The 14373-nt window shown below is 27.8% G+C and overlaps 2 protein-coding genes across 4 annotated transcripts; one reads left to right on the forward strand and one right to left on the reverse strand.

Annotated features, from left to right (window-relative positions):
- Positions 1-11: 11 nt before the first annotated feature.
- On the reverse strand, positions 12-1978 carry LOC131853494 (mitochondrial import inner membrane translocase subunit Tim21). The gene is made up of 3 exons (XM_059204386.1): positions 1576-1978; positions 506-688; positions 12-250 (listed from the first exon to the last, which is right to left on the reverse strand). Exons 1-3 carry the CDS (start codon positions 1918-1920, stop codon positions 104-106), a joined length of 675 nt encoding a protein of 224 aa, XP_059060369.1. The 5' UTR covers positions 1921-1978; the 3' UTR covers positions 12-103.
- Positions 1979-2437: 459 nt separating this feature from the next.
- LOC131853492 (solute carrier family 66 member 2) lies at positions 2438-9834 on the forward strand. Of its 3 annotated transcripts, none has more exons than XM_059204383.1 (6): positions 2438-2750; positions 2923-3059; positions 5322-5450; positions 8081-8297; positions 8897-9029; positions 9750-9834. In XM_059204383.1, the coding sequence occupies exons 1-6, from the start codon at positions 2548-2550 to the stop codon at positions 9804-9806; spliced, it is 876 nt and encodes a 291-aa protein (XP_059060366.1). In that variant the 5' UTR covers positions 2438-2547; the 3' UTR covers positions 9807-9834. The 3 variants fall into 3 exon arrangements, with proteins under 3 accessions (XP_059060366.1, XP_059060367.1, XP_059060368.1); XM_059204384.1 differs by having other exon boundaries at positions 5370-5450; XM_059204385.1 differs by lacking the exon at positions 5322-5450.
- Positions 9835-14373: the final 4539 nt, after the last annotated feature.

The following is a 14373-nucleotide window of genomic DNA, read 5'->3' on the forward strand; positions in this document are numbered from 1 at the left end:
AAACAAAAATATAAAACCATACATCAACTATATTTATTTTTTATGATATTATTTTCTACCTACTTATTAAAATATTTATTTACATCATATTATGAATTTATAATCACTGAGTTAAATTAAGGGTAGGAAATCCAATTTCTGGTTTTGTTTTGTCTAAATCAGCTCTATTGTCTTCTATAATAAATGTTTTTCCACTGAAGTCATCCAGTTGTACTAGTAAGTATCGGCACATGTAATTTCCATAATCATTCTGAAAAAAAAAAGAAAACCATTATCCATTGTTTTAAATATATTAAGCAAATGTTTCCTAGAAAGATTTTTAGTGATATGATTGTTTAACTTAATACACTGAAAACAAATTTTACTGTCCATCTGGAAATTACTATGGAAAATTTATACTGAAGGACATCTTACTTTTTGAACTCGTGTCCTAGAAGTGGACTGGACTAATAGATTAGATTACTTAACAACAAAAAAATAAAATACCCCTTCTATACCAACATACCTGTTTCATATCTAACTCAACAACGCCTTTGTTCCTAATTCCTTTAATGTAAAATTTCATCCTCATGTGTTTAATTCCATCCTTTTCATATACAGCATGACTGACATGTGTGCGTCGTCTCCTTGTTGTCTCCTCACCATATCCTTTTATTGGGGCACCAAGGGCATCTTCTACTTGAGGATCCTACAAATAATATATTAAGAATATTTATTTTTATTACCATTATCACACTTATATTTCTTTCTTCATAGGCAATAGTTTTAATAAAATATCATATCATACTTTAAAAAAGGCCCAAGTTTTGAGAGTAATATTTAAGTAGCTTGAATGAATATATTGAACAATAAGAAGATATAACAGGTTTGTTTGAAATTGAAAATTTAGTGCTACATTGTTTTTTAATTATACATCCTAACAAATATGTTAATATTTCTGATGATAAACAATCTAAGTTTGACAGGTGTTGTAAATATTAATTAAATATAATATTATTCTTTAATATTATTGATTATAATGAATGACATTATAGAAAATTTTATATTATTTAATTAACAATAATAATTATTATTGTTAATTATATTTTATTATTAAGAATTTTATTAAAAATATGAATAATATTTTGTTACATTTTACAACCATCAATATAAAATTTTCTATAATATCATTCATTCATTTTGATTTCAATTTTAGCTTAATAGTTAGCAAGTACAATTTAGAATGTGAATACCAATCAATACTGTTATAAAAAGTTTAAACCCTAAAGATTAGGTTTAATAGTATTTCTATTCAGTGATTATGCTTGTATGATCATTTTTGAGATGAAATGTTTGTTTACATATTCTGTAAGATTTATCAAAAACACTTGATAGACAAATGATAATTATTAACTTGAGAATAATATTTATCTTATAAGTTCATTTTTCTTTATCACAAACAAATAACAATGATACAAAAATAAGAAGCCAAGAAATTTACATTATATAAAATTACCCGACTTGTTCAGCTAGTTACGAAGTATTATGTAAATGCTGAAAACACTACTACCCATTTAAATCATTTTAATTACTTACGTTCTTGCATTTTTCAAGGGCCACAGAATATATACTGTTAGCACTGTTGCTGGAGAATAATTCTCTAAAAACGTAGTAAAAGATAACACCGGTGACACCAACTCCAAGTAATATAACTCCGGTGTAGGACGCGGTTTTAGTTGTCTCTTTTATCTTTTCTCCAAGAGGTCGCACATCAGTTGAAACGTCAGCTCTTTCAGTCGCTTTGGTTAAGCCCCTATTTTTTTCAGTTGAATAACTACGACGATTTAGTACTCTAAATTTCAATATATTCTCCGTAGTTGCTACTAAATTGTTAGTCTTAGTAGATCGGAAAACTGGTAGCAATTTAGAAACAGTTGTCATATTTAAATGAAATTTTATATGTAACTTACAATATATTGAGAATAATTTCTTTTTATTTAAAAACTTTAGTTAATGGAACAAAATAATATTTTACAATAAATAATACAACAAACAGCTGATAACATTGACATGACAGTGACAGTAATGTTTAGCAAACGTCTCTCACATGTCAGTAACACAAAACATTAAATATAATATTAAGTAGTTACAATAGATTAATTTCAATAGTGATATTTAGGTTTTATCCGAATTCAATTAAAACGCGACAAAATAAGTATGCACGAAATATTTACAACAAAAAGTTGCATAATATATTTTGCAAAACGCAGTGCAGTGTAAACTGACTGTCAACGTAGTTCTTTGAATAATCTATGCAAATGTCCACTGTTGACTGTCATTTATTAAATTATCGAGCGATTTCATCTTGTGTTTTTGTGTTTCATTGACCATTTCATGATTTAAAATTCTCTTATTTTATTTTTTATACAGTTATTTATAAATTCGTTTAGTAATTTTAGTTGTTTTAATAATGAAGAGCGTAAACCAAAACACTAGTATATTTTATAGACAAAACTGTTACAAATTATTTGTTTAACATTTCTTCCATAACTTTAGTACAATCTCACAATGGATTGGATTATTTCGGATGAGTTGGGCCTTACGGTAGGCCACTTAGTTGGTTGGGGAGCTGCTGGAGCTATGATTATTGGTGGTATCGCTCCATACATTCCACAATATAAACAAATTAAAAGGACTCAGGATGCTGAAGGGTTCTCCCTTTATGTGTGCCTAGCTCTCTTAATAGCCAACACTCTAAGAATATTGTTTTGGTATGTTCAAGTATATTTATTACAAACTATTTTAAATTAAATAAATGTTGTAAAATGTAGCAATTTCGAAATAATATATATTAATATAGTAGTACACTTGACAGACATCATACTACACCACTCACTGTAAAAGTGCCCATTGAATGTTCTAACAATTAATAACTATTTACAGGTTTGGTAAACGTTATGAGTTACCACTGTTAATTCAAAGCATTGTGATGAACATAACAATGTTTATAATGATACATCTGTGTGTCACTGTTCGTAAAAAGAATCAAATTATCAGAGCAAGGGAGAGGATATTTACAGGTGAGTGTAATTTGTTGTTTAATGTCAGAATAATAAAAATCATTTAAACTGGACCAGTTGCTAAATAATAATATTTGTTTATATACTCTATTTCAGTAGGCTTTGATAAATACATAAACAAAGAAGTCCTATTCTGAGCATAGATATTTTAGTCATGTGTACACCAATTAAACTCTATTATTTCATATATTATTTTATTATTTTTTTAGTTAATTACATACATATTATCTTTTATGAAAATACATTATTATGCTGATACTTAAAGCACTTTAAATCGCATTGATATTGCAAATTAATTTCACATTATGCTCCAGTGATAAATATCAAGTTACTAAATTTCAATTGTTTGATTGGACATTTTTTTTGTTCATAATATTTATGAACCTTTGACAATGGTTTTTTTTTATAATAGCTTTAAATTGTATCTTTGATTTAAAAAACTCAAATCCTATATGTTAGTCAAATGCTCATATAAATATGGCAAAGTATTAAAATCAAACCTTAAAAATCTGAATAAATAATTTACTTTTTATATAACATAGTGTGTCTGTGATCATGTTCACAAATCTTGATTGAAATTTTTAACAAGCTTACCCATATTGAAACAGAGTATACAAGGTTCAGATTGCCATCAAAGTTATTTTTTAATTATGTTGTAAAATTTTATTCTCATTTTTTCTTAGCACCGCTAGTGCTTTATTTGTAACATAATAAAACATCATGTTTTATATTTGCATTAATACTGATAATATAATGAATGCACATATATATATATATTAGTATTCAATCAATTATGATATCATCTTTCCTTAAAATAGTATGATATGGCAGAATTAGCACAATGCTCATTTTCATTAAAACTGGCAATTAAGTAATAACCTTAAATGAATTTAATTAATGTTTTGCTTCACAGACAGTTTTGGATAATTTATATTGGCAAATAATGTAATTGGTTGAATATTGTATGGACACTGTGTTAACAATGGTGTGCTTAATAATTTTGTGCATAATCAAACAGCAAATTATGCTTTTATTTTATTTTATATCTTTATAATACAATTATGCAGTTATTATGGTACCTTTGGTTTATAAACATAAAACACTTGTTATACTTATTTTTGCATAGTTACAATAAAATATTACATGACTATTTCAATTGTTACAAATTTCTTTAGTTTATAGAATATTATAAAACTGTATATTTTTCTTGTTTTTAATATTATATAATAACAAGATGACTAAATAAGTAACTAATTAATATTTTTTATTATCTATAATATTAATTATCATATCAGTGAGACACAGACAATATTTTTATATTGCTACATATATACACTTTGATCTTGTTAAAAATATAGTTAAGAATGGTTATTAATACATAATGTTCTAATTAAATATTTTATATGCGTTCTAATTAACTAGTAGCAATTGTAGTGCCTGAAATTATTATACCATGTGTAAATACTCAATTAAAATGTTACACATTTTCTTTATATGTTATTATGTGCTGTATTACTTAAGATAGATCAATAGTATAAAAGATGATATATAAAATCTCATCTAAAATGATTGATAGAGATGGAAGAATGATAATACTTTGCTAATCCCAAATATTCTTGTAAAAGTGAATAGATGATATTGCATTTATTTGGTGTATTCTCTATTATTCTATCATGGTCTTTTTGAGTAAAGTGTTAGACATAGTTATTTAGTATGCTTCATAAAATTTTTAAATAGTAAGAAACATAAGGAATATATTTACAATGAAGTTAGTGTTGTAGCCTCCTGCATGTTTATACTTTCCTAGTACTTTATAATAAACCAACTAGATATTAGTGACATGTTGATCAGAACAATACTTTATAAAATATTATATTAAGTATTGATATTACTTTTGGGATATAACTACATATACTTATTATTAATTATTGTTCTCTACTTATTGTCCTCCTCTAGTCTGTTTTTGGTAGCACTATCTTATGAACTAGGAATACATTCAAATAATTATTTGATCATGTATTTTATATAGTATTGTTAATTTTGCTATTTTGTTAACATTTTTAATTATATTAATTTATTATTAACATTTGTACTTCTTACTTATTTTTATTTTATTGTATAAAATTTCTTTATTTAGTTTTATTATATTTTATTTTTTATACTTATTAATAATTTTATTATTTGTGTATTTTGTTCATTTATTTTTATTGTTAACCTTATTTTATGTTCTGCTGGTGGTTGGTGTATTGGTGGTGACATTAGGTGCAATATTCATGTTATATATACTGTTGTGTTGTGTGAATGGATCAGCTCAGCCGGACGAAACGGCGCGCTGGCTTGACCAGCGCAGTGACATCAGCACCGGCAGTGAAAAGCCTCGACGGTTCTATGGTAAGTCAGCACTTATGAAAGGCTTCAAAACATGTACTTCATTATGCCTATTCATTGTCAGTCACTCATTGTTTGTTTTTTTTTTCAGCAAAATAGATTACATCTCATGCTTTATTTTCATAAATTATATAATTGTATATTTTACTGAATCGTTTTGCATTGTCTGTAATAGTTGGGCTTTATCATCGTTCAATGTTATATACTGCATGTTCAATTTTATTTATGAGTGTGATTTTTTTTAAATAGACAATTTAAATGGGTGATAATAATTAGATTAGATTTTTGACAATTCTAACACTTGCTTGTATTATCATGAATTAATTATTTTTGTGAGACCTGAAAGAAGTTCAATTCTAAATAAAAGTTTTTCTTATTGAGAGTTTCTAATAAACAGAAATAATGTGAATAAGCCTTTCAGAACATTGGTTGTTTTTTTTTTCAGTCAATTATAATCATGTTATTTTTTCATTTCATAAAATTTGTAACCTGTTTACTGACGAATTTCAACTAAGCAAAATGCTATAATTAAAGATGTCAGTCATCTAAATTTTAAAGTTACATACATCACATCTGATAAATTTAGTTTAAAAACATTTGCATTGCTAAGTCTGATCATAATTATCATATAATATAAATTGTAATTTCTATCACAAGTTCAGAACACGTGATTCGATTCCATAACGCTTTATCATTTTGGTTCAATGCTCTCTGACCAATTTGTACCTACCCAGATGATAAAATACTAGTTATAATAGCAACAAGTATCGCTGTTCTACTCGAAACTAATGGATTCAACTTTGTAAGGCAGATTTATTGATAGCAATCCTAAAAATAGCATGTTTGATAGTGTATTTCTCTTATCAATTGCCTTTATATCTAAATTAATTTTAATTAAATGTAAAAATGTAGCGCACGTAGTCTAAACTTCATTTATAATTCGATTATATATTATTTAGAATAGATTTATATTGAGTATATTTATTTATATTTTCAAATATATTAAAATAAAATAAAATATGTATTTAGAAAACATATTGAGGTAATAATTTACCAATGTAATTTATTTAAATCTAAGTAATGAGATAGTTTAAGACTGGTTATTGTTTCTATAAGATATTACAATACATTTCTATTTGATGTACAATAAAAATGCATTACAAAAGAAATACATTGCATGCATTATAAAAAAAAAATACATTATCTTATTATATAAGTGATCTGTTATAATATATTATACAGGAATCAAATTGTTAATAATTACCATTTTTTGTACCATTTATTATATTATCATGTTATATTATTCTTTACGCAATATTAGGTATGGGACAGTATTTTTTATGTAAAATAAAGATTAGATTATTTTATTTTGTTAACATCTTACTTAATGTTTTGATTTTCAATGCTTAATTGATTTTGAAATATATGTATATATCTCTTATGAAGTAGAATTTTAGTTGTAAATAAATCAAAGTTAAAATATGTAAGATTTTTCTTTATTGATGAGCCCTAAAAACAGAAAATAGAAATTGAATTGAATATAAAGCTATTGAAACCCCCATTAAACTATTGTTGTTACTAGTAAATATCTAAGGGGTTTTAAATACGTTTTTATTTTCTACTTTTTAAGGTTCCTAAAAATATTTTTCTATTATTTAATCTTTTATAATTATATTTTAATCTAATATACACATTACTCCATTATTAAAATATCGTATAGTTCAAGTCTGTTTATATTCTAAATAGATAATTATGAGAAAAACTACCTAAATACTTACGCTGCAATGAAACCAAATTCATCTTTTCTTACTTATGAAGATATTGAGTATTGTATCATATTTCCTAATACGTAATTATTGTACCTATTACATAAATATAACAAACATAATTTAAAAACAAGTGATTAATATTTAGCTATGACAGAACAAGAACGAGTTTGTGTCATTGATACCTAATATCTATATAATAATCTTCAATAAAATCAACTCATCGAAAATAGAAGCTTAATATTGGTAACAGACACTAGGTTAATCGTCAGGTTGTACGAATGCGACTAACATTCCGATTGATGCATTTGGTACCTACGCCCTTTACGTCTAAAGAATACAAAGTAGCAACCTAACTACTAATCGAGTATCTGTAGCCATCCTTAAGCGAAGTTAATTAGACTGTAACATTAATTAACTTAACCATATCAGTGGGTATAGTATACTATTAAATATATATAATTATTGCTAGATAAATTTAGTAATCTAGGAAAGTAGTGATGAAAATTTAATATAAAAATACTTAACAAAAATCTTGAATGATTTGAGAATAACCTTGTGAGATTATTGTTTCTCTAGGTTAATTAAGATAATATATTTAATACTCAAAAATGTATATTACAATATTGAAACTTTAATACAATTTCCAAATGTGTGTGTATTTGTGACCTTTGTTTGTATGGATCTCTCTAGTGAAACGCTATAAGATAGTGACTAATTTAAAATCTATTTATTTCTTTAGGTTTATATATCTTATACTGTACTGTTATGTGTGCATTGTGTTGCATTGTGGCATATGGGAATCATTTGGTTTCAGATTCATAGCTTACAAAATTGTTTTAACATAATTTTTATATTTTTTTACAGATATGGATCGAAAATACTTTTGGGCCTGGACCGATTTCCAGAGCTATGTAGACTGCATGCTGGTATTCTCCGTCTTTGGGGCTGCTGTTACATATCTACTTATAGAATTCTCTCCATTCGTTGAGCTTATTGGCTTTCTGGCTGTTTTCACTGAAGCTATGCTAGGATCTCCACAGATCGCTAAGAATCTCCAGAATAAAAGCACAGAGGGGATGAGGTGATTAATTTGTTCTTTTCATTAAATATAAATTCATTAAACGTAATATATAATAATTTACTATCTATTTCTTTTTTTAATAGTAAAATAATGATAATTTTTTTTTTCGGTATTAATATTTTACATACAATTACAATGACAAACAGGCTAATGAAAAATGATACATATACGATACCTAACTATAAATACGTCTAGAAGAAGATTGTCTAACTGAGAGTGCTAGCGATAAGACAGTCCTTTGTAATGGGTGTTTAATTTGTTTTTAATGAATACTTTTCTGTATTAATTGCAATAAAGTGTTTAAAGAATGCATTACGGGCTTCACAATATGGTATACGCGTTGAGGTATCTCTCTGTGGGGACTAAGATTATTAATTATGTCTCTGTATTTGTGAATATTATTGTTTGTATCGATCTGGGTGTTTTCTATGTATATTTGGTATGTACTTACAAAAAAATGTGTCTAAGTATTTTATAAGATGTCTAGAACATAGTCTGTTCCCAAGCTAGGAACTAGATAGCGCTGTGTCGTATCATCGAGAGTTATTATTATGTGATAAAACAATTTGTAATTAATGGTATTATATTATTATTTTTAGCTTGAGTATGGTTGTAATGTGGACATGCGGCGACATATTCAAGACTGTATATTTTGTAGTAAGGGAAGCGCCTACACAATTTTGGGTGTGTGGAGGACTTCAAGTCGCCTTAGATATTGTTATACTCTTCCAAGTAAGTTTTTTGTTAATGCTAGTTTAAACCCGACTATTCTAAATTACTTTCGTGTCTGGAATGGCAAAGTAACTGACGACCCACTTGATAATAAGTGGCAGCTGTCGCCAATATACATGAATAACAACCACGGAGGTCACATCATATGACGCCATGGTTTCCCTAATAGGTATAATGCATTGTTATTTTGGAGGACAAAGGGCATGTTTACCTTGTAATTTCACTGTTCAACCGAAACCCAGCTTGCAAAGCCATTTACTGCTACTGAAGTAGGTGATACAGACTTCTTTGTATAAAATCTCCTTTATAGGAAAAAGACATTCACTTGTGTCTTCCAGTCAAAGTCGCACTACTTGGAATAAAAAAAAACACTTTGCAGGCATCTGTATAGCACGGGATATGTATGCTTACCGTATCGTCTGGTAGAGCTATAAAGGCCAGCTGCGGCCAACAGCTTTAGTGTAGTCTGAAAATTCATGCAAAATTTAAATCACACTAAAATAGAAACCTACACGTACATATATGCTTGTATTGGTTCTACTTTATATAGGTTCTTTATTCTTAATGATATAGGCCTAACTCCGAACGGCAAAGAATCCATCCGGTATATGCTACTTGACGCAATTTCTATAACATTTTCATATTTAGATATATGTGAGTGAAAGACATACATATTCTTCTATATATTCATAATTCAGCAACAAATTGCTCCCGTTCCAGGTGTGGGTGTACCGGCACAACACGGCTGCGGCGCGGCGGACCCGGCGGGGCGACTAGCAGTGGACCGAGACCGACTTATAGCCCCCGCCCCGCGCCGCCCGCGCACCCCCCGCCCCCGGCCCCGGCCCCGGCCCCGGCCCCGCCCCCGCACCCGCCCTCGCCTCCGCCCGCGCCCGCCTCGCTGTAGTCAGCCGCTGCGCACGCGCATTATCTCTACCCTTCCTATTTCTTCCGTCAAATTTATGACAGAAAACTTCTCCATATTACCAAGTAACTGCCAAGGTGTAGTTACCTTTTGCTTGTTATTGTATATTTGCACCGAAGAACCTTACACATGTATTCTAAGTGCTGGACTGTAAGTGAATGTTGGTCAAAATATAATGTACAGATGTTTATGACAGAGGCAATCCATATTAGAGAATATAACCCGTGAGCCAAGTCCGTTTGACCAATTTTCTTCAGGTTGATAATTGTTGCTACTTGTACCTGTGTATAATAATACAGCCTAGAGAAAGTCAGCTGCGGTTCCGAGGGTCGAGTGAGGAACAGGAACCTCACAAACTTTATATGTTGATAAAAATAGACCTTATTCACTATAACTATAAAGTTCATTTTTAATTCTTATTTATCAAATTTATTTTAACTGGATGTTTAATCTATAAAGACATTTATGAACATTAAAGTTATGGTCTATTTTTATAAAAAAAAAGTTTACGAGAGTCCTGCTCGTCAACTCACACTCGGAGCTGCAGCTGACTTTAACTAGGCTTCATAATACAACTATTTCAACCGTTATATTAAAAGTTATCGGCCGAGAAGAAATGATTGACGAGATTAGATTCGCTCGTGGACTAATATATCAGCAACACGTTTCATTTCTACTCACTAATGTGTAATTATGGACATTTCCGTAGGTTTACGGTGCTATGGATCTGTGCCTAAATTAATGTACGACCAACGATTTATATTTGTGAAATCCTAAAGGCGTTTTGTCCTGTTTTATAATATTTCAATTTTTTCGTAATATAATTATATTGCTAGTACGAGCAAACGATGTCTCATAAAAATAGGATAGTCGTGTAGTAACCTAACCTATACATCATTATTTAAGTAATGTTTTTGTAATTGTACAAACGAAATTAATCCAACTATTATATTTAGAATATATTAGGACTAAAATTGTTCAAAAGAAGAAACCATGGTTGTCCTACTTAGGACCTTATGTTGTCCAATATCATAAATTGCCAGGTATATAAGGATAGTGTTGTGTTTTCTGTTTACAGAAACTGTTTTTATATTTTGTAATATCTGTAATATTTTCTACTGACTACAATAACATTGTAGTTTTTATTAGATGTTAATTCAGTCCTAATATATTCTATTTATATGCCATAGTTACATGTTCAAATTTATTTATCGACTGGCAATTAGTGGTTTGAACTATAATATGTACTGTAATAAAATTAATTTAGAAATATTGTCCTCCTGTTTTATATTATTAATGATATAATATTTATACACTAGTGAACTATTTAAGTTTATTAGTTACAAGTACATTAAAAGGATACTTGGAATATTTCTGTTGTATAATTAATTAGTAATATATGTACATACATTATTGTGTACATGTGATTAATTTTGCTGTGAATAAAATGGATATGACTGGCAGTCTTACAAATAATAGGATAGTATAATGAAATATGTATCATATTTGTATATATCATATTTATACAAATATTATGTTAATGAAATTTGTAATATATTCTTAGTGAATATAATTATTTTTGTGGTCAAGTACAGATAGAACTAATATGATATTTAAATTTATTAGGTCTATAACAAAACATTTATTTAACGATAAATTACTAATACCCACTTTAATACTAAAAGTCATCTTTGATTATAACATAATATGATTTATTATGTCCTATCTACAATTTTAAATGTATTTTGTCAGTACAAAATGTTGTATAATATTTAGAATATATTTATGATCCATGTAGGTACCTTATAAATTTACAATTACTTTATAAATATCTTGTATATAAATGTGTAATGTGTTCACTTTGAGGAAATTAGATGCACCATGTACCTATGTATATTATATGTTAAGTATTGGAGTCTATCAATATCCATTAGACACTACTGGCCACTGGTAGTAGTAAGTATATTTTATCCTACAACATACCTGCAACCTATTGGGATAAAAATATAAGAAAACAAACACTGAAAAATACATCAAGTTCTGTGAATGACTATATATATGTATAGCATAGGTGTTCATATCGAGATGTAAATCTATATAAATTTAGATAAAATAACGGGACGATATAGTGATTTAAATTCAGCTTTAGTATATCTAGACCATAATGTATATGACCTATAAGTATTCACGACTGCTTCCATTTGGACAATGCATAGAGAGTTTTAATTAATTAATAAGATTTTATATCTTTAATATATACGAGAGATACATTTTTATATCAGAAAAGTTAGTAAATGTCTTAAAGATTGCTTGCAATTGCGTGTTAGCGATATAAGTTAAAATTAAACTTAACTTAAGATATTACATGTCATAATACCTTCTATAATAACAGCTGAACAGTTTAAACCTCCGTGTCTATTACAGTTTATTTTATGAAATCTAAATAACCCCTACTTTAATTATTTCGCCTTTACACCTCATGAATACCTGTATAGATATTAGAAACCAAATCTTTTTCATTTTGTTACTTCCCAGTGCAGTCTATATTAACACCAAAGACTTGGCCTTTAGACTATTTGTCGCGCCTACTGCCATTTAAGAAACTTAGTACTAAATACTAATAAATGCACATGAATGTAATCAAATTTCTAGTTCGTAGATATTGCATGCGCTATTGTAAGGACTAGACAACTAAAGATATAAATAAATTCCATAATTAATATATGTTTGCCAACTGTGTAAAGACTGCTGCACGGACTTGATGTAGATACGGGACAAAATATAGAAAATATACTTGATGTCGAAATGTTTATTTAAAGTTTATTTGTAAATGAAAAATAAAATCAAATGTGACTATTGATGGATTAAAAGATATATCTTATTTAGCTGTTACCCTCGACTCGGCCTGTATTTTTAATAAAAGTCTGTGTCTATAGTGATAAGATATTTCTTATGTCAAATTTCATTAACATCCATTCAGATTAATACAAAGGTAACAAGCCGACAGACACACTTTCGCATTTATAATATTAATATAGATATAAAAGGGACAGTGACATTAAATATAAAAAAAATTAGGTTTGTTAGAAATATTCATACGACAGTACATAAATGATGGTTGTAAGTATCGACTTATTGTCAGTAGTATACTAAACGAAACGATTATTTCCTACTATTCGTAAACTAAAGAACTAGTAGTATATATACGATAAGAAATAAAATTATAGATAATATTTTTACCATTATCAAACAATGAGTAATGTAATCTGTACCTACATAGTCTGTATCTTTTTTAGTATTTTAGAGTTAAGAAAAATAACAATAATTCCAATAAGTCATTAGATTCCAAATGTTTTAAAATTAAACATTTTTTACATATTGTTTTCAATTCCTTATTCGTATTGTATTGTAATAAATTTATAGGGCCAAAAAGTAATTTACCGTTAACTTTATACTTAATAACTGCCAAAGTATTTTTTCATTGGGTAATGTATATACGCATTAGTAAATTAATAATATACACATTTATAAAATAAAATATTATGCATATCCACAAAAGTCTACATGTTAGTCAAAAAAATATAAAATTATAATAATTTAATTTGTAGTTCTGTTTAAAAACGTAAGAATGATTTCAATATTCCTAACATTCATGTTTATGTGACTAAGACGCTATATTTAAAGTTCAAAGCCTCATTTTTGGCCAAGAGAACAGTATCTGTATTGCAATATGTTCACAGTATTGGATTCCATAGCAAATAAGAATGGCAAAACGCGGATAACTATTTAAAAAAAATATGAATAAGAGAAATGAGAAATATACAGTAGTTTATGGCGTGGGCTGTAAATACTTAAGAAATTATACTTTCTCGTAATGAATATATCTGTTGTGAAAATCTCGATTTTTATCGAATATCGGATATATTACTGTATCTATTGAAAGCACGTTCTACTTACTCGTTTCGTGCTTATATTATATATATATATATATATATACTTTGTTACCATTTAGTAAAATATTTAAATTGTCTTTCGTTATAACTATTTAGTTAATAGTATTGACTAAAATTTGATAACAATGAAATGCATTTGTAAAAATAAATTGTTTGTTTAGGATAGGTGTATGAAGTATGAATATATTAATATATTGTTCTCGTAATGAGTACATTGTTATATACGCATAATGAACTAAAATACATATTTGTATATAGTGTATAAATAATAGGAAATTGTTTTAGGCATATTTGGATTAGTAATATTATTTTTACGGATATAAAAAGAATAGCGAATGCAAGAAGTAGATGAATGCTTTTAGATAATACTTAGAAATAGATAAACATAGTTTAGTAAAGATGCAACCTTTTACTAAACTGACCTATAATGATCAGATAGGTTTTGTGCTGAATATACCTGAGGCTA

Source organism: Achroia grisella, unplaced genomic scaffold (genome assembly GCF_030625045.1).
Source record: "Achroia grisella isolate CSIRO2021 unplaced genomic scaffold, CSIRO_AGI_Agris_v1 utg903, whole genome shotgun sequence".
Classification (NCBI taxonomy): domain Eukaryota; kingdom Metazoa; phylum Arthropoda; class Insecta; order Lepidoptera; family Pyralidae; genus Achroia; species Achroia grisella.

Coding starts and splice junctions, on each gene's coding strand:
- LOC131853492 (XM_059204383.1), top strand. CDS start 2,548: ATGGATTGGATTATTTCGGATGAGTTGGGCCTTACGGTAGGCCACTTA. Junction 2,751..2,922: donor ACTCTAAGAATATTGTTTTG/GTATGTTCAAGT, acceptor AACTATTTACAG/GTTTGGTAAACGTTATGAGT. Junction 5,451..8,080: donor AAAGCCTCGACGGTTCTATG/GTAAGTCAGCAC, acceptor ATTTTTTTACAG/ATATGGATCGAAAATACTTT.
- LOC131853494 (XM_059204386.1), bottom strand. CDS start 1,920: ATGACAACTGTTTCTAAATTGCTACCAGTTTTCCGATCTACTAAGACT. Junction 689..1,575: donor CCCTTGAAAAATGCAAGAAC/GTAAGTAATTAA, acceptor TATTATTTGTAG/GATCCTCAAGTAGAAGATGC. Junction 251..505: donor TTGAGTTAGATATGAAACAG/GTATGTTGGTAT, acceptor TTTTTTTTTCAG/AATGATTATGGAAATTACAT.